This window comes from Narcine bancroftii, chromosome 1 (genome assembly GCF_036971445.1).
Source record: "Narcine bancroftii isolate sNarBan1 chromosome 1, sNarBan1.hap1, whole genome shotgun sequence".
Taxonomy (NCBI): domain Eukaryota; kingdom Metazoa; phylum Chordata; class Chondrichthyes; order Torpediniformes; family Narcinidae; genus Narcine; species Narcine bancroftii.
Window position 1 is genome coordinate 83,750,653 of NC_091469.1, and position 25,887 is coordinate 83,776,539.

At 40.6% G+C, this 25,887-nt stretch overlaps 1 protein-coding gene across 8 annotated transcripts in view; it reads right to left on the reverse strand.

The window, feature by feature from the left end:
- Positions 1-672: 672 nt before the first annotated feature.
- The window catches only part of rexo4 (REX4 homolog, 3'-5' exonuclease), a 46,561-nt gene continuing 21,346 nt past the window's right edge, over positions 673-25,887 (reverse strand). For 5 of the 8 annotated variants that reach the window (XM_069931447.1, XM_069931419.1, XM_069931438.1 and 2 more), the window contains 6 exons: positions 23,773-24,089; positions 18,709-18,876; positions 18,260-18,453; positions 17,253-17,341; positions 12,483-12,557; positions 4,075-4,345 (listed from right to left, as the gene is read on the reverse strand). In XM_069931447.1, the coding sequence (XP_069787548.1) occupies positions 4,103-4,345; positions 12,483-12,557; positions 17,253-17,341; positions 18,260-18,453; positions 18,709-18,876; positions 23,773-24,089 (1,086 nt within the window). In that variant the 3' untranslated portion in view covers positions 4,075-4,102. Of the gene's footprint in view, positions 1,136-2,324; positions 2,400-4,074; positions 4,346-12,482; positions 12,558-17,252; positions 17,342-18,259; positions 18,454-18,708; positions 18,877-23,772; positions 24,090-25,887 lie in introns of those variants that run through there. The other 3 variants (XM_069931477.1, XM_069931466.1, XM_069931456.1) reach the window with 3 other exon arrangements.

Below are 25,887 nucleotides of genomic sequence, written 5' to 3' on the forward strand. Positions count from 1 at the left end.
AAATCTCCCTTATGTCATTTTTGTGAGCAATGGAAACATAACATTGCCATGAAAATAAACCTTGAGCCTAGACAACAGGGATTGATTAGACATGTCTACATGGTTATAATTCCAGAATAAATTAATATAATTTACTATTTAATTTTATATTAAATGTTTTTTTGCAGTCAAACTATTCCTCTAGAAGTCTATGAAGGTTTGTTGCATCAGCTAAACTGTAGGGAGTGAGTGCACAGATAGCTGTGTTTGTACAGTTGAAGATTAATGGACAAGTTTATTAGTTTTCAAGATATTAGGGAAGAATAATAGGGAGAATAAATTTTGTAAAATGGAAATTAGTACTAGGCGCATAGTCTAAAATTTTATGCCAAGCCTTTCAAGAGTATTAGAAACATGTCAGAAATCTGTAACACTTCTGAAATTAATGGAAATTGATATATTGTATTGTTGTGAACAATAGATATTAAAGAGAGTCTCTGGTGGCAGGAAAGAGATGTCAGGTAGACTAGCCATTGATCAGCTACAATCTTATTGATGCTGTCACACAAGAGGGGGGCCTAAATAACCTACCCTTCTGTTCTTTCAAATATGACTAATGGAGGGAGCTATATATTCTACACTGAATCTGAGAATGTATGACACTGAAAAGGTTCAATTTTCCGAGCCATCAACTTGTTTCCCTAAGTTTTATTTTCTTAAAAATTGACCACGATAGGAGGCAAAGTATCTGGAAAAATACAAATTTCAGAATCAGTCTAAACAAATTACTGTGGGCAAAATGTGAAAATGTTCAAGGGGTTTGCAGTACACCCCTACTCCTGTCCGTCATCTGGTTACAGTGTTCAGTATTCTTCACTGAAATATCCATAGCTGTTTCAAAAATACAACTGCTGCTCCAAGGACTAATCTCACAGACCAGAAGTGTTTAAACTGCAGTGGAGGCACCAATTGATCTTTCATGAAATGCCAAGCATTCCCCTCATCATCATTTTCTTGTGGTCCCATCTTACTTCAAGCGAGATTTGATTTTCTGTTTCACAGCTGCGTTCTTCATTTTATGCTTTGCCTTTAGCCCAGCTTCCCATTGTTGTCGTGCCAGCGTGTAAAGTCTCATTGTCGCCTGTGCATCCTGCACCTAAAGACAAAACACAGTGAGACTGCTTCTGCAAGTTACAGTTTCCTCCTAGCACAATGTCACACTCTCACTTGAATACAGTTTACACAAGTCCACACTCAAAGAGCAGCTGCTTAGATTAGTCATTTTAATATTTCCAATTGTGTAAGGACATCAACCAAGATCCAATTACCGTAAATATTCGTATATATGTGAAAAAAATTTGTACCGAAATTCAAGCTCAAAGTCGGGGGAGAGGGGGGGTCGCATTATACACAAGGTTATTATTTTAACAATTTTTTCTGCCACGATAAGAAAGATTTTATCAGCAGCCGCCTACATTGACCACAGTGTGACTAGGTTGTGGGTGGGGGTTCTAAGTGAAGCAACACTTCACTTGTGTATCTGCAGGAGTTACCTACTGCATCCAGTGCTTCTGCTTTGGCCTTCTCTACATCAAAGAGACCAGATGCAGACTAGTAGATTGCTTTGCTGAGCACCTTCGCTCTGTCCACATCAGTGACAGGGATCTTCCAGTGGTCCACCACTTCAATTCCGTGCCCCACTCCTATGCTGACCCACCAAGACCACACGCAAATTGGAGGAGAAACACTTAATTTTCTGCCTGGGCGCTCTCCAAACCGGGTGGCATTAACATCAACTTCTCTGGTTTCTGCTAGCCTACTCTTCATTCTCCCTTCTCTTTCTCTGTCTTCTTTCCTCCAGGTGTCCACCCCCTTCCTTGTCCATTCACAGAGCCATCCCTCCTCCCCCTGCTTACTTGTATGCCCTTCCTCACTTCTCCACCTATAACCTCCTGCCTGTCGATTGTGCTCCTCCCCTGCCATTTTGATTAGGTGCCTGCCAACATTTTTTCATACTTGATGAAAGGCTCAAGCCTGAACCGTTGATTATGTATCTTTATCTTTGCTAAATAAAGGACACTGACCTGCTGAGTTTCCCAGCATTGTGTTTTTACTCCAATCATGGTGTCTATAGACTTTTGTGTTTTACCCTGGATTGGGTGCTACCATTCACCACCCTTTACATACTCCAGCAAGTAAGAACAATGACTGATTGTTAATATCCAAAAAGTCAGTAAGATAGTGTCCATATCCAAGTAAGCATCAATGGATGAAGCAAGAGTTACTGAAACACTGTGGTAACAAGACACCAATATTACTCTGTGCAGGATTATGTGAATGCTTACTGAAGAATGTTCAGACTCTTGAACCTTGACATTTAGGATCTGCTGACATAGATGCTTGAGAGAAGGTCGAGCACACTGCAGAGACAAAAATAAATCCAGAAATAAAATATCCAGTTTATCTAAAAAACTCAAAAAATCTTAAAATGAATGATGGATGTCATTCCATAGCTCAGGTTCAGCTGAGTTCTATACAGAATCTTCCTGCCTCTACAATTAACAGAGTTCAGGCAAAAGTGATGCAAGAATAACCCAAGTTCCTGCATCTAACGGGATCAATTTTGGTCATACTTTCAGAAATATCACCAGAGACTATAAATGGTGAGAGTAGAATTTGTAATACAAGTAGATATCCACTCATGATTCGGAGCCGAACAGGAGTGTAGGTATGAAAACGGCTCTGTATACGCTTATCTTTGTGAGGTTTTTCAGTTGGTTGTTTTTCCAGACTCTTTTGTGTAGTCTTCCAAAGGCGCTATTTGCCTTGGCGAGTCTGTTGTCTATCTCGTTGTCGATCCTTGCATCCGATGAAATGGTGCAGCCAAGATAGGTAAACTGGTTGACCGTTTTGAGTTTTGTGTGCCCGATGGAGATGTGGGGAGGCTGGTAGTCATGGTGGGGAGCTGTCTGATGGAGGACCTCAGTTTTCTTCAGGCTGACTTCCACGCCAAACATTTTGGCAGTTTCCGCAAAACAGGACATTAAACGCTGAAGAGCTGGCTCTGAATGGGCAACTAAAGGGGCATCGTCTGCAGAGTAGTTCACGGACAAGTTGCTCTTGTGTCTTGATGTGAGCTTGGAGGCGCCTCAGATTGAAGAGACTGCCATCCGTGCGGCACCGGATGTAAACAGCGTCTTCATTGTTGAGGTCTTTCATGGCATCACCTACGGCTCCTAGAACACTTCCACCAGCGTTGTCTCCGCTCCATCCTCTATATTCATTGGAGCAACTTCATCCCTAACATCGAAGTACTCGAGATGGCAGAGGCCGACAGCATCGAATCCACGCTGCTGAAGATCCAACTGCGCTGGGTAGGTCACGTCTCCAGAATGGAGGACCATCGCCTTCCCAAGATTGTGTTATATGGCGAGCTCTCCACTGGCCACTGTGACAGAGGTGCACCAAAGAAGAGGTACAGGGACTGCCTAAAGAAAGCTCTTGGTGCCTGCCACATTGACCACCGCCAGTGGGCTGATATCGCCTCAAACCGTGCATCTTGGCGCCTCACAGTTCGGCGGGCAGCAACCTCCTTTTTGTTTTTTTTAAACTTTATTTAAAATTTTATAACATGAATAAAATAAAAATTACATTTAAAGAACTAATAAAAAATAAGATAATAAAATTAGAATACTACATCATTAAACTACACAAATTAACACCCCCAATAATTATAACACAACATTAATCGTCTAATTTAAAATTAGTCCAACCCTCCCCCCAAAATAAGAGTGAAGAATTAATTAACAATGTTGTAAATAAAATAGAAAAAACCCCACTTACAAAAAAAGGATAAAACTTAACAACAAAAAAAATTACTAACAACAAAAAAATATCAATACTAAAATAATACCCTTAAACATATATTTAAATCAAACATAATACATGTATTTAACAAATGAAATCCACTTTAAAACTAAGCGCAAATATTAAAATCATATATCAACCACATATCTGTTATACAAAAAATCATAATTAATAATACATAAATACAGAATTTCCATTAATACCAAGTTTCCTTTATAATTCATCGAGAGAACAAAAACATCCCTTAGAAAAACAATCAGATAAACTTTTTATTTCCTTCCCCTCCCCTTATATAAAAAAAAAGAAAAAAAAAGAAAAAAAAGTTCAAACTCTTATAAAATTCTCCATATTCTTCATTTATAACATCTTTAAAATTCTCTATCGAAATTAACTTAATTTTATTAAACTCTTCTCCCTCAATGTATTTGTACTTGATTTTCTTCTTTTTCTTCTTATCACCTTTCCCCTCATCTTCCTCTTCATCATGTGACATCATCCCCTTAAAAAAGAGAGAAAAAAGAGAAAAAAAAGAAGAGAAAAAAACCCTCCTAATTCCCTCTCAATTACAATCAGAAAACAAAAAGAGTTAAAAAAAAATTATTTATTTAAAAAAAATAATTAAAAAAAAACCTTCACTTCTTAACCCAAAAATTAAAAAGAAAAAAAAAACAGGACGGAGGTCACGACTACCTCCTCCTGTTTAAACCGCCCAAAGAGGTAACTCCCCCAAAATATTGGGTGTGAGATAACTCACAGGTAGCTGATGACTTCTGGAAACTAGTGCCCACCCAGTTCCCTCTCCCAACTCCCATTTCATTAAACTATCATCATTATTTAAACTATTTAAACTCTTCTCAAAAAAAAGATAAAAGATTTATTTTTTTAAATCAACATTACCACTTCAGTCACCATTGCTTCCATTTCTTTTAAAAATCTGGATCCCACCTTACATCTCTACTCTCTTTGGAGACCTTAAAGGACTACATCGTTCCTGAAACTGCATGATTGGTAGAGACTGAGCAAAGTCCATAACCTCTTTAGGATTGTCAAAGAACTTTGGCTGATTTCCATCCTGAAAAATCTTCAGTACCACAGAATACCTGAATGTTGCCTTATGTCTTTTTTTCCACAACCGTTCTTTCACAGAATTAAATTCGCGTCGTTGAAACATAATTTCTTGACTCAAATCTTGATAGAAGAAAACAGGATTATTCTGAACCATCAAAGGAGATCTATTTTACTGGGCATTTCTAATAGCCGTACGTAAAATTGTCTCTCTGTCACAATAGTTTAAACAACGGATCAGAACAGGTCTTGGATTCTGTCCTGAAAAAGATTTTCTTCTTAAAACTCTATGAGCACGTTCCAGTATTAAACCTTCAGGGAATTTATCCTGTCCTAACACTCGTGGAATCCATTCAGTAAAAAATTTTCTTGGATCTGGTCATTCTACGCCTTCTGGCAAACCAACAATTTTCACGTTGTTCCGTCTAGATTGATTCTCCAAATAATCAACCTTTTTTGCTAAATTTTTATTTTGGATCTGCAATGTTTCAATTATTCTATTTTCATCTTGCAGTTGATCCTGTACATCGACTAAACCTTGATCACACATTTCAAATCTTTCAATGGTTTCAAGCTTAAAAGCTCCATTAATGGCTTCCGCCATCGCATTAATCTTAGAAATAAACAGGTTCACAAAATTAGCTAAGTGACTCGATACAGAATATATCTTATCTTCAAGATCCTTAACAAACATTTCAACAGAAGTAGATTCAGGCATAATGGGGTCTTGCTGTTCCTTAGAGACCACGGGATCTTCTGTCCCTTCCCTTAATTTAGAATCTTTTCTAGCAGTTTGACTTTGTATAAAAATCCCTCTCAAAGTCCCCCCAGCAATGCCAGGAGACTGAAGATCAGGGTTATCTTTAAGCCAAATCTCTTTAATCATCTTCACTGAATCGATGTCTGGAAAAACCGTTGTAATTGAAGATGCATTTTGCAGCGCCACCACTGTAGCAGTCGAATGACAGCTCTAACTCTCCAGCTGGTGGCGCCCCAGCTGATTCAACTGTCAAAGTCTCAGTAACAGCACTCACAGTGGCCGTTGTGTGAAATACTGGCACTCGGCCAGCCCTTTGTTCTGAAAGTTGCCGAGTGCGACCTTCAGAGAGCCTTACCAGTTTAAAACGGAGTTTCAATGCTGAATTCTGTACGTCTTCTTCTGGATCCATTCTACGCTGAGTCCTGGCTTCTTGTAAACAAGTAGGCTCAGACAATTTCGGAAAATGTAGTTTTTTAACAGTCTGTTTATGTTTTCTTTTACCTTTTTTTGCATATAAACCATTAGGCACTAATCCAGCACCTCTTATTATTTATAAACTTTTAAAAGAACTTTAACGGGCACTTAAAAACAAAACAATAAATCAGAGTCAGGAGAGGTCTGGAAGGCAAGTCTGTTCCCTACGCCATCTTGCCACGCCCCCGGGCAGCAACCTCCTTTGAAGAAGACCACAGAGCCCACCTCACTGACAAAAGACAAAGGAGGAAAAACCCAACACCCAGCCCCAACCAACCAATTTTCCCCTGCAAACGCTGCAACCGTGTCTGCCTGTCCCGCATCGGACTTGTCAGCCACAATCGAGCCTGCAGCTGACATGGACATTACCCCTCCATAAATCTTCGTCCGCGAAGCCAAGCCAAAGAAAGAAAGATATCCACTATAATAGGTATGACAAATAAACAACTAACAACATATTTCACCTATTCCACAATAATAAAAAAAAGGCAGGAGATCCAAGATGGTGGCACAGGGACAGTAGGCGGAACTTGGAGCTCCCCATTGATGAGAAAATAATAGAAAAAAGAAAATTCCCCAGGGAAAAAAGACCTAGAAAGGAAGAAATCGCCAAAACAAGAGAGAAAAAAAAACAAATGGGCAGAAAGCAAAAGACAGCAAATCAAAAAAAATTTGGAAGATGGAAAAAGCTCACCTCATGGCAGCCGGAACAAAGAGGCCGACACTGAAATCGGCAGCAAGAGCGGAGCCCTAGACCACTCTGCAGGAAGAGAGTTCACCTATGAGGGTAAGTGAAAGCAGCCAAGGTAAGGCTGACTTATGAGGGAGCTGAGAAAGTCACAGTTGAAGCAGCAGGAGCGCCGCCGGACGTGTGATAAGGCGGGACCTGTGGAGAGAAGGAATGACCTGAGCCTGCGTTGAAGTTGGCAGTGGCAGAAGAGGAATCTTGGACTCATCTGGTGGGGTGAATAAAAACTTCGGTAAGGCCGATTCACTTGAGGGCTGGAAAGGAGCTGCACAATGCGACGGACCTAGCAGGCAGGAGCAACGTAACCAGGGAGGCATTGGGACCCGATGGAGAGATGGGTGGCTGGGAGATATGGGCAGCCTTAGCCCGATGACGTCGGAAGACGAGGAGAATGATTCAGACAGGGAGGAGGAGGAAGAAAGTGATCAGAGGTGAAGGACAGCGGGGTAAGAAAGGTGGGAAAGGAAGGAGGCAGGGAGCTCGATGTCCTCTACAAGAGACATCGTGGAGGCCATCAGGCAAATTTTAAAAAAACATGTGATGGGCCAAAATGTGATAAAAATAAGATGGGATAATTTAACCGAGAGTAACAGTTACCGACAATACGATTGAAAGAGTGGAGGAGAGATTGGAAAAGAGTGAAAGTGAGATGGATGTGTTGGTGAGGAAAAGGAGAAGATATGTGAGAAGATAGACTCCCTGGAAAATATTAAAATATTAAAAAGGGGGTTAAGGAGAGTGTGGAGGGAAGAGATTTGGTGGTATTCTTCAGAAAATAGATCCCAGAAGTGCTGGGATGGGATAAAATTGAGGGAGAATTAGAAATTGAGAGGGCCCATCCCCATGCCCAGACCCAAATCAATGACCCCACTCCATCCTGGTCAAATTTCTTCACTACCAGGACAGAGAATTTTGCAGGCGGCAGCAGCAGGGGAGTGAAGAAAAGGGTGGGGGGGGGGGAGTGTCTGGCAGAATATTGAGGAAGGAAGGACCTCTTCTATCTGGACATTGTGCTACACTGTTAAGGTGCAGAAAATAATTCAACCAAGTTTTATAAAATTAAGACAGAAGGGGATAGAATTCACCCTCCTTCACCTAGCAACTTTAAAAATAATAAGACTTGGAGGGAGAAGATTTTTTAATATATACAGACACATAACAACCTTGCCATCCTCATAGGACTAAATACCAATGGGGGGGGGGGGGGGAGAAAGGGCATAAAAGGGGGAATTAATTGAATAATTGGCTGTTAATATTGTAAATGATAAGAATTTAAATGGGAATGTTTTATTGTTTTAAAAGATGAATGTTAAAGTTAAATGAAGAACTAATATGGGAAGCTCTAAGAAGAGAGGGGAAGGAATAGTGAAGGAGCTAGGTGGTGCAATGGACTCCAAAATGATGGGGGAGAGGGCACCAGTATCTTGGATATTAGTGCCAGGAGGGGAAGGAGAGATCAAGAAGGATGAAGAGAATGGGGGGGGGGGGGGGCGAGGAATTACTTGAGGGCATTTCTTGTCTTTTTTCTGATTTGTTTGTTTTAGTTTCTTTAGTTTTTATTTGGAGCACGGCCATCTTCGGCAGAGATCCATGGAAGATAAGTATCATGGAAAAAGAAGGAAGGGGAGGAAAATAATGGAGAGGCTTTGGGATAATGGATAAGACAATTACATTTTTGAGATTTTTTAATGTAAATTATAAACAGGATGATAAACAGCACACCAAAGAAATAAATTGTAAGCAGACCCACCTCACAAATCAAGACAAATTAAAAAGGGGATGGGTTGGCCAGGTGCTGATGTCCTTCTTTAATTCCAGAGCCAGAGGAATAGCTATCCTCTTAAGAAAAAATGTTCCAGTGGTGGTCCAGTGCATGGTCGTTGACCCGGCCGAGAGATTTGTGATGATTCATTTTCCAATATACTCAGAATCATGGACACTTATAAATGCCCGGAATTTCGATGATGAACTATTTATATTTTTTTGAAAGTAACAGAGAGGAGTGAGAATGATTTGATTTGAGGGGATTTTAATTTTTCTCTGGATCTGGTCTTGGTGAATTCAGTGAGGAAAATAACAAGGACCAAGACAGCCAAATCTACCCTGGCCTTTATGAGAGAGTTAAATTTGATAGATGTCTGGTGAAGGCAACATCCGAGAAAATCACGTCCAACTTAACGAGGAAATATGGCACATTTGTTAGGGTATAGTACCCTGTCTGCAACACATTGGTAAGCAGATATAAAGGAAATGCAACAATCTGTGCCAGTTGTGACCTGATTGAGATTAATGAAGTGCAGATGATGTGCTCTTGTATTTTGTTCCTTATCTTTTTTATCTTGGGTTTCTTTGGGTTTTTCTTAGTTCCTTTAAGGGTTTGTGACTTTGGTTCTTTCTGTATTTGTTTAATTTATATAATCTTTTCTTTGTTGTATTAGGGTATGGGAGGGAGGGGAGAGGGATAAGGGAAAAGACTATATGTTATATACTATTGTTGAAAGAGATTGTGTTTGTTTGGATTTGTACAAGTCTGAAAATCAAAAGTAAAATATTCAATAAAATAAAAAAGGCATTACTTGCAGCTGTTTTAATATAGGAAGTGAGATTAAGCTCTTTAATAACTGTGGTTTCTCACCATTCTCGTTTTCTAGCATTTTACTAATTCTTTGAGATTATTAATCTAAGAACTAATGTCCATTAAAAAGCCTTTTTGTTACAACTAGTTCATTCTGCAAGAGTTTTTACATTGAACTGTTTCTGCAGAGCACCATTCCTGTTCACTGACAAATTATCTGGCACAATTAGCAACCTGAGTTTGAATCAGCTCTGTCTGTAAAGAGTTTGTATGTTCTCCCTGTGACCTGCGTCAATTTCCTCCAACCCTCCAAAATGTACAGGGATGTAGGTTATGTTGGGTGTAATTGGATGTCATGGGTTTAAATGGCCAGGATCAGCATCTGCCGTGCTGTAAATAAAATGTACATTTCAAATTTAAATTTAGACATACAGCATGGTAACAGGCCCTTGCGGCACACGCCGCCCAAATAGCCCAATTAACCTACAATGTCCTCTTTTTGAAAGGTGGGTGAAAACTGGAACGCCCAGGGAAAACCCATGAAGGTCACGGGGAGAACGTACAAACAGTGCCAGATTCAAACTCAGTTTGCCAACCACTACATTAACCGCGCCAGCCAAATTTTAAATTTTAAATTCATTATGTGCTTCACCATTCCTTCTGGTCCCAAGTTCCACATTCTTCAAACCCTGTGTAAAAACACTTCTTCTGAAATCATGAGAGCTAAAGTTGGCCAAAGAATACTTCAAGCCTCTTCTCAACTCCACTTAACTGCAAGTTTAATAAAGCTCGACTTTCTGATATCCAAAAAAATGTTTATCTCCAAATGTACTCACTGATCTAACCTCTTTTGATTAGATAATTCCAAACATTTAGATTATAGAGAATGTACAATATATAAAAATTTGAACAAAGTAACCACATTAGTTGGGTTCATCTTAACTGTGGGATTACATCTTATAATGGCCCATGGCTGGGTTACATGGATATATGTGGTTAGATGGATATAATCAAACAGCATGCAGTAGACCCATCAGCCCCACTCCTTCATGTTGATCAAATTTGAATTCGAACCTAGTCTCATTTGCCTGTATTTGGTCCATATCCTTCTCAACCACATCTGTCCAAATTCTTTTCAATTTACCTGTTTCTACAGCTTCATCTGGCAGATTATTCCAGAGAATTTAAAATAATAAAAAAATGGTCTACCCTCTGAGTGAAAAAGCTGCCCCTAAGATCCCTCTTAAATCTCCCTTCTCACCTTAAACCTATGCCCTCGAGGTCTAGGACGATTTATCCATACTCCAATGAACCTCTTCAGTCACCCCACCCCCCCCCCACCCCACCATGCAATGCTCCATGTGATCTCATCAACGTCTTGTTCAGCTGGAACACGAGGTCCCAACTTTCCTAATAAACACCACGCGTGGCAAACAACTTCTTCACACCCTGTCCACCTGAGTCGCCACTGTCAGGGAATTTGGATGAAAGAAATGTGAAGCCAGATGTTGAATGTATTCAAGTCCAAAGCTCTCTGGACAGGTCCCAATGGATTGGAAGCTGGTGAATGTCATGCCACTATTCAAAAATAGGTGTAAGCAAAAGGTGGGGAACATCCGTAGTTGGGGAAAATGCTTGAAGCTATCATTAAAGAATTTGGATCAAAATGGATCCATCAGGCAGATGCAGCATGGATTCAACAAAAGCAGGTCCTGTTTGACAAACTAACTGGAGTGCTTTGAGGATATAACAAGCGTAGTAGATAAGAGGGGAGCTGATGAATGTTGTTTACCTGGATTTCCAGAAGCCGTTTGATAAGGTGCTGCATAAAAGACTTGTACATAAGATAAAGATACATGGAGTTGGGGGTGATGCATTTAGCATTCATAGAGGATTGGTTAACCAATAGAAACCAGAGAGTTGAGATTCAGGGGTGTTTTTCTAGTTCGCAATCAGTGGTGAGAGGGTTACTACAGGGGTTGGTCAGTGCAGGGATTGCAACAGTTCATGATATGCATTGATGAGGGGACAGAGTGTAGTGTGTACAAATTTCCTGAATTCACCAAATTGAGTTGAAAGGCAAATTGTGCAGAGGATATGGAGAACCTGAAGTGAGTGGGCAAGTGTGGCAGATGGAATACAATGTTGGTAAATGTTAGGTTATCCACTTTGGAAGAAAAAATGAAAGATCAGATTATGATTTAAATGGAAAGCAATTGCAGCACACTGCTTGGGAGTTCTTGGGCATGAATTGCAAATTGATTTGCAGGTGCAGCAGACTGTCGTGAAGGTAAATGCAATGTTGCCCATTCCTAGAAAGATTGAATTTAGGATCAGGGAAGTTATGCTGCAACCGTACAAGGTACTGGAGAGGCCGCATCTGGAGTACTGCGTGCAGTTCTGGTATCCTTACTTGAGGAAGGATGTACTGGCTTTGGAGGCAATGCAGAGGAGATTCACCAGGTTGATTCCAGAGATTAAGTGGTTAGCCTTTAAGGAGAGATAGAGTCATCTGAGACTGTACTTCCTGGAATTTAGAAGAATAAGAGGGGATCTTATAGAAACATATAAAATTATGAAAGGCGTATATAAGATAGAGGTAGGCAAGTTGTTTCCATTGGTGGGGGAGAGCAGAATTAGGGAACATAGCCTCAAGATCCAGGGTAGTAGATTTAGGATGGAGATGAGGATGAACTGCTTTTCCCAGAGGGTAGTGAATCTATGGAATTCGCTGCCCATTGAAGCACTGGAGGCTACCTCAGTAAATGTATTTAAAACAAGGTTCGATAGATTTTTACATCGTAAGGGAATTAAGGGATATAGGGAAAAGCCAGGTAGGTGGAGGTGAGCCTATCATCAGATCAGCCGTGATATCATTGAATGGTGGAGCAGGCTTGCCGGGCCAGATGGCCTACTCCTATTTCTTAGATACTTATGATTTTAAAACCTATGAGCTGTAAATTAACATTCTTTGCCCATGCTCCAATTGAAGATCAAATTTAAATTTCACTTACTTTGACAAGTGACTTGAAAGGTTTATATTTTTGTGTGTCACGAATTTTCTTCTTCGGATGATCCAGAAACAAGATCTGTCATAAATTACACAGCAGTTATCAGTATATTAGTACAAAAAAGCACTTTGTGCTCATGTGCCCAATAGAATAAAACTGAAGCTCCTTCATTAACTAGTGCAATTACAATTTTGACCTGGAGTCATATGAAGTTTTGTGAGTGGTTGCTGATAGAGTGAAATGAACCTTAAACCAATAAATGTCATGAATGCAAGTACCTGTGGTGCTTTGATTTAAAATTCCCTAATCATTGTTGCTGGCTCAAATTCGATCCTGTTCCTTTGAATCTGTGAACAGTAAAACCCTTGGTACCTTTCTTTTGAACTAGATGAATTAAACTAAGCAACCTGATCACATTATCTTCTGATTTTCTATTTTTAATAAATCCTGTTTGATTCTTATTGATCAATTTGGGCAAAATATTTTCCAACCTATTGGCCAACAATTTAGCTAGTATTTTATAATCTACATTTAACAAAGATATTGGTCTCCAAGATGATGGCACTAATGGGTATTTATCTTTTTTTAGAATAACCCTTATAATAGCGGTTTTGAAAGAATCAGGTAAATTTTATGTCTAATCCAACTGTAACAAAACTTTCATAAATACCGGAATCAAAACATCTTTAAATTCCTTATAAAATTCAGATGTAAACCAGTCTTCACCTGGAGATGTAGTATTTTGTAATGAGGATATAACTTTTGCAACTTCAGCAACCGAAAAAGTACCTAAAATTTTCTGCTCCTCCCCATTTAATCTTGGTAAATTAACATGATCTAAAAATTAATCAATTTTACCCTCTTCCTGTACTGACTGATTTATATAATTCAATACAAAATTGCTTAATTGAATTATTTATACCTTGTGGTTCGTAAGATACATAATCCTTTTCCACTCAGGTAGCAGTAATAACTCTAGACTTCTGTCTTCAGTTGCCATGCCAAAACTTTATGTACCCATTCTCCCAATTCATATCTGTTTATTACTCAAAATCAACTTTTCTGTTCTATAAGATTGCAGTGTATTATACTGAAACTTTTTATTCAACAAAATTGTTTTCCTATCTTCTGATGGCCTTTTTTGTAGCTCTTTCTCAAAGGTCAATATATCCTTCTCTAAAGTATTAACCTGAGCCATATATTCTTATTTGATCTTAGAAGAAAAACATTATTTGACCATGAATAAAGGCTTTCATAGCATCCCAAAGAACAAATTTATTATCCATTGAATCTTCATTGATAGCCAGAAATTGTTTTATCTGATCTCTAATAAACCGACAAAAATCTTCCCTTTTCAATAACATACAATTAAATCCCCATCTAAAAGTAACATCTCGATTATCTTCTAAACTTAATACTAAATACATGGGTAATGATCAGAGACAAGTCTCGATTTGTATTGGACCTGCTGAACTCTACTTTGAAGTTTTGCTGATATTAAGAACATATCAATTCTAGAATATAAATCATGACTGGAATAAAATGAATAATCCTTTTTTCTAAGGTATATCAATTAAATTAAGTTCTTGCTTTAGAGATATCGTCAGTTTTACTACCCTTGATTTTACTACAGTTCTTGCAGATCTATCCATTAAAGGGTCCAGACAAAAATGAAAATCCCCACCCACCAGATTATTACTACTGGGTTCCCCCAGATGTAGAAAAGTATCTTGTATAAATTTATTATCATCCAGATTTGAAGCATAAATATTCATCAATGTCCATTGCTAAGAAAAAAATCTGGCAATTAATTAAAACAAATTACCAAATGGGTCTGAAGTCATATTATGTAACTCAATAGAATTTTATTTATTAAAATTGCAACCCCTCTAGCTTTCGTATTGAAATGTGATGCCACTACTTTACCTACCAAATCTATCTAATTTCTGATCTTCCTTTTCAATTAAATGTTTCTTGCAAAAAAACAATATCTACTTTCAATTTCTTGATACATGTTAAAACTCTTTTTTTCTTTTAATAGGTAAGCCCACTCACATTAAAACTAATAAATTTCAATTTGCTACTCATTGTATCTTTTTAAATATTTCTTTATATATCCAAGATTACAATTACATCTAGTCAGTCCCCAATTCTCATCAATTCCATAAACACCAAACCATCCTTGAATCCAGTTATAAGATTATTACTTGAATGCATAGAAAAAGAAAGAAGAAAAAGTCCCCCCTTGAGCACAGTCCCCCTCCATTATTCAGGTTGCGAATAATTTTGCAATAACGTCCACAACTCAGTAGAAGCCAGCCACCATATCTCCGGCTCCTCTGAGTATATTAAACTCATCTACACCTCAGCAACAAATACTCCAAATATTTCATCTCTCAAATTATATCCATCACCCTGCAAGTGTCCATTTTTCTAGCTCCATATTGGCACAAGTCTGGCAGTTTTTTAGCAAATTCTTGGACATGTTCTGGATCCATTAAAAAAATCGACTCAGTCCACCTTGAATAAACACCTTCAAAGTGGCAGGGTAATGCAAAATAAAAGTGTAGCCCTTCTTCCACAAAATATTTTTGACTGGATTAAAACTCTTGCATCTCTTCAACAACTCAAAACTAATATCAGGATAAAAGATCTTATTCCCTTCTATTTCCAATGGTGCTCTTCTCTCTTTGGCTTGTTTAGCTGCCAATTCCAAAATGTTATCCTTTACTTGATATTGAAGAAATTTTACTAAAATAAGTCTTGATTTTTGATCCAGTGGAGGTTTTGGTCTTAGGGGTCTGTGAGCTCATTCAATCTCAATGGTTTAAAATGCTCTTGCCCAAAAATATGAGGTATCCATCCCTGTATAAATTGGATCATATTATCTCCCTTTTTTTAAGTGAATAATCTTAATATTATTTCTCAGGCTAAAATTCTCCAAAGAGACCACTTTGTCAGATAATTGATTATTTTTGTCTGTCATGCACTCAAATCCTTCATACAGTGTACCCATTTTTTCTTGAAGAAACTGATTTTCCAGTTCAAGATCTTTAACCCTTTGTTCTATACTAATTTTTTATTTGCATTTCTTTAATCAAATCATAGACTTTGTTAACTTTAGCATCCATATTATTTTCAGATCTTTTAATATCCCTTCTATCTAGTCTTAATTCATCCATAATAATAGACAAGGGATCTTTAGTAAAGGTAGCAGCCTTAATTTTCTGTCTTACCCTCTCCTCCTCTTCTAATATTTCTTCCATGCTCAAATCTCCTTCTTCTTCTTCTTCCTCTCTTATACCTCCTGCTTCTGTTTCTTCCTGTTGTTCTTCTATTTTTTCTTCCTCCTCTTCCAGTCTCTCTGCACTCTTGACCAGCTGTTCCTCTTCTGCCATCCTCCACGATTGTCCAGGATTCTGGCCCACAGGCTTCATGAACCATTTGCCAGGGCCTCTCGTTGCTGACGATCACGTATGTGCGAGCGTACCGCTCCCCTTCCTGACTTGTCCCGGCATTCCTGTTGTTGCAGGGATGCCTCAGCTCGAGGGGGGGGGGGGGGGGGGCAGGGGGGAGGGTTAGGGTTAGGGTTACTACAGAGGCTCTCCTTGAACTGAGAGTGGACTTCATCGATAAAGTAGGCCCTTCTTTGTCTTCTCTCTCTTTTTCTTCTAGTCACTCTATCTTTTCTTCCACTTCTTTGTCCTTCTTGGGTGGCATTTTTATGTTGTCTCCAGTAGCTGAGTTTTCAAACTTCTCTCTTCACTTTTTTTCGTCCTGGGTCTATGTTATCACGTGACGTCATCCCCTCCAATCCCCCTCCACCCCCACACAACTTAAAATATGCTTGATTTCTAACTTTTCCAAGTTGTGATGATAGGTTATCCATTTATTTCTCCACGGAGGAACTATGGGGATTGTTAGATGTACAATAAGTGAAATTTCTCGTTGCTTGAAATTGAGTGTTGCGTGATTGGCTAACCAATGGCTCAACGCTTCAATTTTAAACCCGCATTTTTTACCTATTCATTTTCTCCAATTTTTTTTTGCTGATTACTTGAGCCTGCCATTTGCTTAAATTCTGGCTAACAGGAATTTTTAACATATACATATTCAAATTCATGAACATTTTTGATCAAGTGAATGAGGATAAACTACTTCCAGGAAAGCTGGTAACCAAAAGAATTAACTACAAGATTAGAAAATTCATTTCTAAGAAACACCAATTCAATCCAACAAGTTCCAAACCAGTAATGTCACACAGAGACCACAACTGGTAAAGATAGCTGGTTTACTAAAGGGACAATAATACTGCAGCTGAATTTTTACGATCCTACAGCTTTGTGGTCACTATTACAGTTTCCAATTTTTTTCTAAATTTAAATTCAATTATCAAACAACACAAATTAACAAGCATTTTCTGGGTTATTCAATGGGAACAAAGCTATTGCAACATTGGCCAATAGTCTTTTAACATGGTAAGAGTCATATACAAATTCCACTTTACTGAGATTGGCCACCCAGCTGAGATCTTGTGCAGCACCTTTTGGTTAGGCGAAGCAGATACCATTTGGTTGAAGAAAGATGCATGCAGTGCAGATATTAACCATGTCTCAACGTCTCTCTTGCTAAAATTGAATTGCAACCTTTACTCTCCAAGATAAAACTAATTTAGGCTTCTTTCTTCTGCAAAGTTGATTTGGATCCAAACCAATTTATTAAATAGTCCGATATTTGGGGAATGGGGTCAAACAGTAACTCCAGTGAACTGACCTTAAGATCATTGTGTATAGCATGGCCGACTAACGTCCTGTCTTTCAAGATGTCTGCCACCTCCTTTTGAACGACTTTGAAGGCTTCACCTGAAAATAGCCAAGCCAGTCAGAAAACTTAGTTTCATGTACTACATGAAACTACACAATTCAAATATTTATTCTCTACTTAAGATACACGTTGCAATTCCTTTTCAATAATGTTCCACTACTTCCTTCTCCTTACTGAATACAATGAAAAGTGCCTTTAGGTATCATTGACCTCCAACACCACTACACACATCACTATTTTAGTTCCTAATCCTTGCCTCGTTACACTCTTCTCTATGATATACATTAAATGCTTTGGAATTTTCCTTAATCTTGAATGCCAGTGATATTTCATAGCTCCTCTTTGTCTTCCTAATTTGAGGAAGGGGTCAGGAAAAACCACCCATCAGAAGCTGGGATGTGTACAAGAGATTTAGGTCAGGGAGTTAGAGATGTTTTTTTACATCAGAGGCTTCAAAAAGGCAATAGAATGAGGCAGAGACCACTCAAGATTTAAGGGCACATCTTACTAGAGGTAAAGGAACGGAGGAACCAAAAGATTCAAGAACGTGGGATCAGTAAAAAGTTAAATTCTCGTTATATGAAATTCAAGCAACCGACAGCCTCAAGTGACCACCAAAAAAATTACATTAAATAAATAGGTAAAAAATACAAAAGTTTAAAATTAGCACCCCCTAGCGGTTAGTTCACCAATCAGGTAACAAATTCTCAAGCCATCGGAAAATTCACTTATCCAGCATCTACCGATCCCCATAGGATATTGGGGGTTTTATTGGATAAATAGAAATGGTTTGCATGGACTGAATGGTCTATTTCTTGTAGTCATTTGCCTAAAATTTTAGATTCTTCCTTATTTGTTCTCTTATTTATTGGTTCCTCTCCCTCCTCTCCAATGACACAGCCAAAACTTAATTTGAAAATCCTGCCAAAATACTTAAAAGTCAGAAAGTCTATTACCTTTCTCAAGGTCCTCTTGTCGAATTCCACTCACCCAGGTTCTGTAATCGGTCACCTTTTCAGTTGGTTTCACGTATTTGTCATAAACACATTTGCCAAACTGATTCACGATGGAAACTCGTGCCAGGTTACTGTCCACTTTGTCTGGCCCCACACCAACCATCTCACAGTCCATTGCCACAACTTTGGTCAGTCTGAGAAAATAATAAGCAAGGTGATACAGATTGTCACAAGTGCTTCAGAAGAAGTATTTACATATCTTTGAAAATCATTTCACTAAAATTTAAACACTGAATGTTCCATCATTAGTAAATTCAGGACACCCTCAGCATAGGTTTCCAAGCACTACTATAGAGTCTAGAACAAAATAGGTACAGAGATGTCTCTGAGCTGCCCATCAGTATCACTGTGGGTTAAGAGGTGAGTTTTATCTGTTGTTCGGTACCTACCCTTCAAAACCTCCATCTTTAACCAGCATCTTTTCCAAGTTTTTTTCTGAAGGGTTTTGATTACCTAATGCTATATTTTCCTGCTGCTGAGCAATGTTTGCAGCCTCCAGTCCCATTGCCACTTCAATATCGTTGGAGTCAACATCATCAAACCAAATGACGGGTCTGCTGGGAAAGAGAGCAAACGTCCAGATTACATACAGAAATAACACAAGTGTACAATAAAACAATCTGCTGGAGGAATTCACTGGATAGAGCAGCATTAATGAGAGAGAAAAAGAAAGGTTTTAGACTTGTACACTTCATTATGATGGAATGTGCAGATGCAAGATAGCCAATATATTAAGGACAAGTGGAAGGGGGTGCCCAGGGACCAGTAGGGGATTGGTGAATCAGGGAGAATGATGGATAGGGAAGTAGAGGCAATTGACAGAGAGGTGCCAAGGAGAAAATCTTGAGAGAAAAATAAGATGGGTCAAATGAAGGAAGATGGGTCATATAGGGTGAAGCTAGAGACAGCTAGAGGGGATGATAAGTGGAAACAAAGGCTACCAGTGCTAGGATATCAAGATTGAAGGGTGTCTGCTTAGAACAATAACGCGTAGGAATTTTTTCAACCAGAGGGTAGTAAATCTGTGGAATTTGTTTACCACAGGCAGTTATGAACACCAAGTCATTGGGTGTATTTAAGACAGAAATTGAAAGGTTCTTGGAAGAAGAGGGAGGGGAATCGTGACTTGAAACTGTAAAATTCAATGTTCTTACCACGGGGCTGCAGTCTGCCCAGGCAGAATATGAGGTGCTGTTCCTCTGGATAACAATGGGCCTCACTCTGCTAGTGGAGGAGACCAGGATAGACAGATCAGTGAGAGAGCAGGATGGTGAGTTGAACACCAAGCCATTGGGTGTATTTCAGACAAAGATTGGTAGGTTCTTGTTTAGCTAGGGCATCAAAGCTAATGGGGAGAAGGCCAGGCAGGAAAACCAGGAGCTCAGGATGGCTATTGCTGACAGAATGTACATGCTCCATGAAATGGTCCCCAAGTCAGCATTTGGTCTCACCAATGAAAGGGAAGCCATATTGGGACCACTGAATGCAGTAAACGAGGTTGTGTAGCAGCTCACCAGAGGCTTAAATGAACCAGCTCAAGAGGTTCCAAGTGATGTCATGATGTCACAATGTGATTGCATCATTTGGAATGCGCAGGGTTTTAAAAAAGCTGCGCGTGACGGTTTGATTAAACGTCTTTTACTGAACTTCAATTCGACTACGTCTGATCATTTTCTTGTTCTTCATTTCACACTGCGACACTGTTGCTACTTTGGTGACCCTGATGGGCCCAAATGGATTTTGGAACTGACATAGACAACACAGCAGTTTCGCTCAAACTGCCTGTCTTTTGGACCACACAACCTGAAGTTTGGTTTGGGCAGGCTGAGGCGTGGTTCCACCTTCGCAAAGTAGAAGTGGTCACCACTAAGTGCTATCATGTGGTAAGTGTCCTTGACCAGGACACAGCCAGTCAAATAGTGGATTTCCTTCAGGACCCACCAGCATTTGGAAAGTACAAAGCCCTAAAAGCCCTCCTTCTCTAAATTTGTGGTCTCTCGTGGCGCGAGTGAACTGCACAGCTCCTCAATATCGATGGCCTGGGGAACCGTGCCCCTTTGGAGTTAATGAACGACATGTTGGCACTGGCAGAAGGCCATAGGCCTTACTTGCTCTTCAAGCAGTTGTTTTAGAGCATATGCCAGAAGACAAGGACTTTGATAACCCTCAAAGAGTGATCACCCATGCAGATATTCTGTGGCACCTGAAACAAAGTTTCAAGGCCCACAGATATTATTGCTGCATCATACCCAAAGGCCCAGGCTCCACGAGTACAAGCAAAAAGGGCGCACGTTCCCCCGGACAAGCATGGCTGCGTGACAACCACCTGGGGTTCTGGAGCTAGCCATTGCCGACCCCCTTGCACTTTTCCAGGAAACACCATGGCGGCTGGCTACCATAAGAACCGACTCTATGTCTGAGACAAACTCTCCCAGTGCAAATTTCTAGTTGACATGGGTGTGGAGGTTAGTGTCCTTTCTCCTTCAGCTTTGACACCCATACCAGGAGCATGGGTCCGACACGCACTGCAGTGAATAATAGTTTGATTCGTACGTACAGCACACAGACTATACCCCCGAAATTTGGCGACAATAAGTTCACATGGAAGTTCATTCTTGCTGCTATGTCCCAGCTGTTGCTGGGTGCCATCTTCCTCAGAGCCCACTCACTGTTGGTGAACTTCAAAGGGCACTGGTTGGTGAACACCACAATGTTCCAGACTTTCTGCCTTGGAAAAGCCAAACTCCTTGCAGAGTTTCCAGACATTGTCGGTCCTCAGTTCTCCACTACCACACCCAAACATGGTGTTGCACACCACATCCTTACCCAAGAACCTCCTCTACATGCCCAAGTCTGACAAGTTGCGGCTTACATGAGTTCCACAAAATAGAGGAACTTGCAATCATATGGAGGTCTGATAGTCTGTGGGTTCCCCCGCTACAAAGCCACGAGAAGCTGGAGACCTGCGGTGATTACAAGCATCTCAATGACGCTACCACAGCAGACCCTGTGCTTCATATGCAGGACTTTACATGGGGCCAGAATAATTCCTAAAATTGACTTGGTGCATGGGTACCACCAAATATCTGTAAACCTGGAGGATGTGCCCAAGGCCCGCTATCATAACACAGTTCAGCCTCTTCGAATTTTTGAGAGTGTCTTTTGGGCTCAGAAATGTGGCACAAATATTTCAGTGACTAATGGATGCAGCATGGACTTCCTTTTTGTATACTTGGATGACATACTTGTCGCCAACCACTCCCACAGAGCATCTGTAGCATCTGTGTTTACTCTGCTGCTGCCTACAGCAGTTCAGGCTAACTGTGAACCCTGCCGAGTGCAAATTTAGGCAGTCCTCTATTGAATTCTTGGGTCATCAGATCAGCAGCTGGAGTATCGTTCCATTGCCTAGCAAGGTGGAAGCAATCCTCAAATTCCCAAGGCTTGATATGATCAAAGGACTCCAGGAATTTGTGAGGATGGTCATTTTCTACCGTTGCTTTCTACCCTCTGCAGCTCATATTATGAAACCACTCTTCGGCCTCATGTTCAGTGATGCCAAAGAAATCAAGTGGACAAAGGAAACAAGGGTAGCATTCCAGCAGGCTAAAGATGCCCTAGCAAAGGCAAATGGATGCACCAACCATCATGACGATAGACGCGTCCAACGCTGCAGTAGGAGCTGAACACCAATGGAGAAATGAAAGCCTCTAGCGTTTTTTAGTAGGCATCAAAACCTTCCAGAAATGAAATACGGCACATTTGTTAGGGAACTGCTGGTGCTGTACCTAGCGATCAGACACTTCTGCTATTTTTTTGGAAGACAGGAACTTCACGGTTTTTATTGACCACAAACCCCTAACATTCGGCTTTGCGAAGGCATCAGATCCCTGGTCATCCACCTATCTTACATATCCAAGTTTTCAACCAGTATTAAACATATCTCCGGTAAGAGTAATGTGGTGGCTGATGCCCTGTCCCGCTCCTTCATTCAAGCAGTACATGCTCCCTCTCCGGGTGTAGATTACATGGCGCCCGCCAAAGCTCAGCGCCAGGACGATGAACACCCAGCTTATAGTCACAAGCCTGCAACTAGAAGATGTAGCCTTTGGGCTGCAAGGTACCACTCTCCTGTGCAATGTTTCCACACGTCAGCCTCATCCTTTCATCCCTGCTGCATGGAGATACTGCATTTTCAAAGCCATTCACAGACTGTCCAACACCTACATTCGAGTGATGGTCCGCCTGACAGCCGACAAGTTTGTATGGCATGGACTCAAAAAGCGGGTCATGTACTGGGCAAAGTCATGCACGGACTTTCAATCTGCAAAAGTGCAAAGGCATGTGAAGGCTCCGCTTCAGCCTTTCCAGCCACCGCAGCGCAGATTTGACCACATGAACGTTGACATTGTTGAACCTCCCCTGGTGTCACGAGGGTCTAGGTACTTGTTAACTGTCATCGACAGATTCACTAGGTGGCCGGAGGCAGTTTCTATGATGGACTCATCAACCGATTCATGTGCTAGAGCTTTTATTTCTGCCCGAGTATCTTAATTCAGCTTACCACATATATCAACTCCAACAAAGGCCCCCAGTTTACCTCCACATTCTGGAAATATAGCTCCATGACAGTCTACCACATGCAGTTGAATGGCCTGGTGGAGCAGTTCTATAGGCACATGAAGGCTGCACTGATGGCCCACCTCCAGGGACCTGATTGGGCAGGTGATCTGTCCTGGATCCTCCTGGGAATAAGAACGGCACTCAAGGAGAATCTCAACTTCTCATCGGCTAAGTTGGTTTATGGAGCCCGCTCATTGTACTTAGGGAGTTCATGCCTGTAGCACATGGACAGAAGATGCCACCGACTGAAATCTTAAGTAGACCGTGGGAGCAGCTTGAAAAATTGGCCCCAGTTCCCACATCACTTCATGGAACAACAACACCCTTCATCCCAAAGGAACTCCGAGACTGTGAGTTTGTGTTTGTGCATAGAGGTGCATAAGGGCCTTACTTACAGAGGCCGTATGAGGGCCCCTTCAGAGTGCTACAAAACATCGTACATCTCGTATATGGGGGCATCCATAGACATTTACGAATGACCGACTAAAGCCCACTCATCTCGACCTTGATGGGCCCTTGCCACGACCCCTGATGCGAGGGCACGGATGACTGCCCAAGAGCGGTGGACAGTAATGGCACCAGAGGTTTAGCCTCCTATCGCTGATTTGAGGTGGGGGGGAGGAGCACGTAGTCTTGGTTTGACAGTACATGAGGTCATGGAGAGACATGTCAGTGCAGGAGTGGGGTGCAGAATTGAAACGTTTGGCCACTGAGAGATCTCTATCACAGATGTGGACACAGAAAAGGTGCTCACTTTTAAATAGCTCTTCCATTCAGAGGGAAACTAGTATGTTGGAAGAATAGCGGTTAATAATTTAATAAACACTCACTCAGTTGGTTTCTCAGACTCTGGTTCAGCCTTTTTTCGTTTTTTACAACGAGGTGAATGATCAACATCTGCAGACACTTGGCCATTCCTACTCTGCTTATTTTCCTTGTGTTTAGTCCTTGGGTGTATATTATCCAGTTTCAGTCCATCTTCTTTCATTGATGTACTTGTCAAAGAGCGTGGCTGCGTCTTCCTCTCTGTCCCTCTCTTAGGTTTAACTCCCTGTGTTCCTTGGAGTTGATTCTTCTTCTCCTTTGACTGTTTCTTGAATTTTCTGTCTGGGACTTTGTTTTCACCTTCAGTCTTCTGACGCAATAACTGATTGAAATTAGAAGTAGTTACATGAACACATTGCCAGAATTCACACCATCAACAAAGACATGCCACATGCAAATCCCCAGTGTAGTGACAAAATCTATTCATTGTAATTGCCTTCCTCTCACGTGTGTCCTCTCCTAAGGAAGGTTATTTCAGCAATTTTTTGGCAATAAGTACATTAACAAACAGTGACCTGATGAGGTGAGTTTGTTTGTTTACATTTCTTTATTTGTTTACACGTATACCTATCTTCTTGAATAGTTTTTTTGCACTAGCAATAAGTGGTAATTCTGCCTAAACCGCAGGAAAAAGAATCTTAGGGTTGCATATGATGTGGTGTTGACAATAAATCTGAACTTTGAGCAGTAATGCTTGGTAGGAAAAAGTAACAGAGAAAGATGTATTGCTTTAATTATTATTGTTACCTTGTTCAACTACCAGAATCAGGGAGGACAAATAAGTTGGTTCTCATCTAAGTTTACCATTTTCCATTTAACACACCAAACCTAAACTCATCCTGGGATTCATTCGTAACATCTTTGGCTTGGCTTCGCAGATGAAGATTTATGGAGGGGTAATGTCCACGTCAGCTGCAGGCTCGTTTGTGGCTGACAAGTCCGATGCGGGACAGGCAGACACGGTTGCAGCGGTTGCAAGGGAAAGTTGGTGGGTTGGGGTTGGGTGTTGGGTTTTTCCTCCTTTGTCTTTTGTCAGTGAGGTGGGCTCTGCGGTCTTCTTCAAAGGAGGTTGCTGCCCGTTCGGAGCCAAGATGCACGGTTTGAGGCGATATCAGCCCACTGGCGGTGGTCAATGTGGCAGGCACCAAGAGATTTCTTTAGGCAGTCCTTGTACCTCTTCTTTTGTGCACCTCTGTCACGGTGGCCAGTGGAGAGCTCGCCATAGAACACAATCTTGGGAGGCGATGGTCCTCCATTCTGCAGATGTGACATATGAAGCCTAAAATGTGTAATGTGTTAATTTCTCATTTTCCTGCAGGATTTGCACACCATCTACAAGCAGTGTACGTTTTAGTCATTAGTAATAACAGAAAATGTTGGAAATACTCAGCAGGTCATGCAGCATCGGTGGAGAAAGAAGCAGTTCACGTTTCAGGCCTGAAACCCTCTGTGAAGCAAGTTCATTTTCAGTAGCAGAGAAGGTAAGGGAGAGTAGAGAGAACAGAGGAATATCTCATTCCCACTCTGACTTCACTTACTATCCTCTTGCACTGTTACAATGAGGTCCAGAGCAAGCTAGAGAAACAAGACCCTACCATCTGCACACAATGCAATCTTCGAGGCTCATTATTGAATTTTCTAACTTTAGGTTACACACATTTTCTGTCTGTATCATATCTGGCCATTTCTGTTTGTCATTATTTTGGCTAGTATTTTATTTATTTTAATTTTAATTTAGACATACAGCATGTCTAAATGGCCACGAGCCCATTTAGACATACAGCATGTCTAAATGGCCACGAGCCCATTCCGTCCAAATGCCCCAATTAAACTACCAATCCCATATGTTTTTAAGAGTGGGAGAACACTCACGCAGATACAGAGAGAACGTACAAACTCCTTGCAGACAGTACTGGATTTGAACCTGGTCATTGGTGCTGTAATAGCGTTGCGATAACTGCTATGCTAACCATGCCGTCATGTCTCTTTCTATTGGTAAAGTCTGGCCTGCTAGGCATGTCCCACAATTGTCAGCAACACACTACACAGACATAGCAGCATTATCTAATTCTAACTACTTCTTTATCCCATTATTCCCTTTATCCTATCCATCCTTCCCC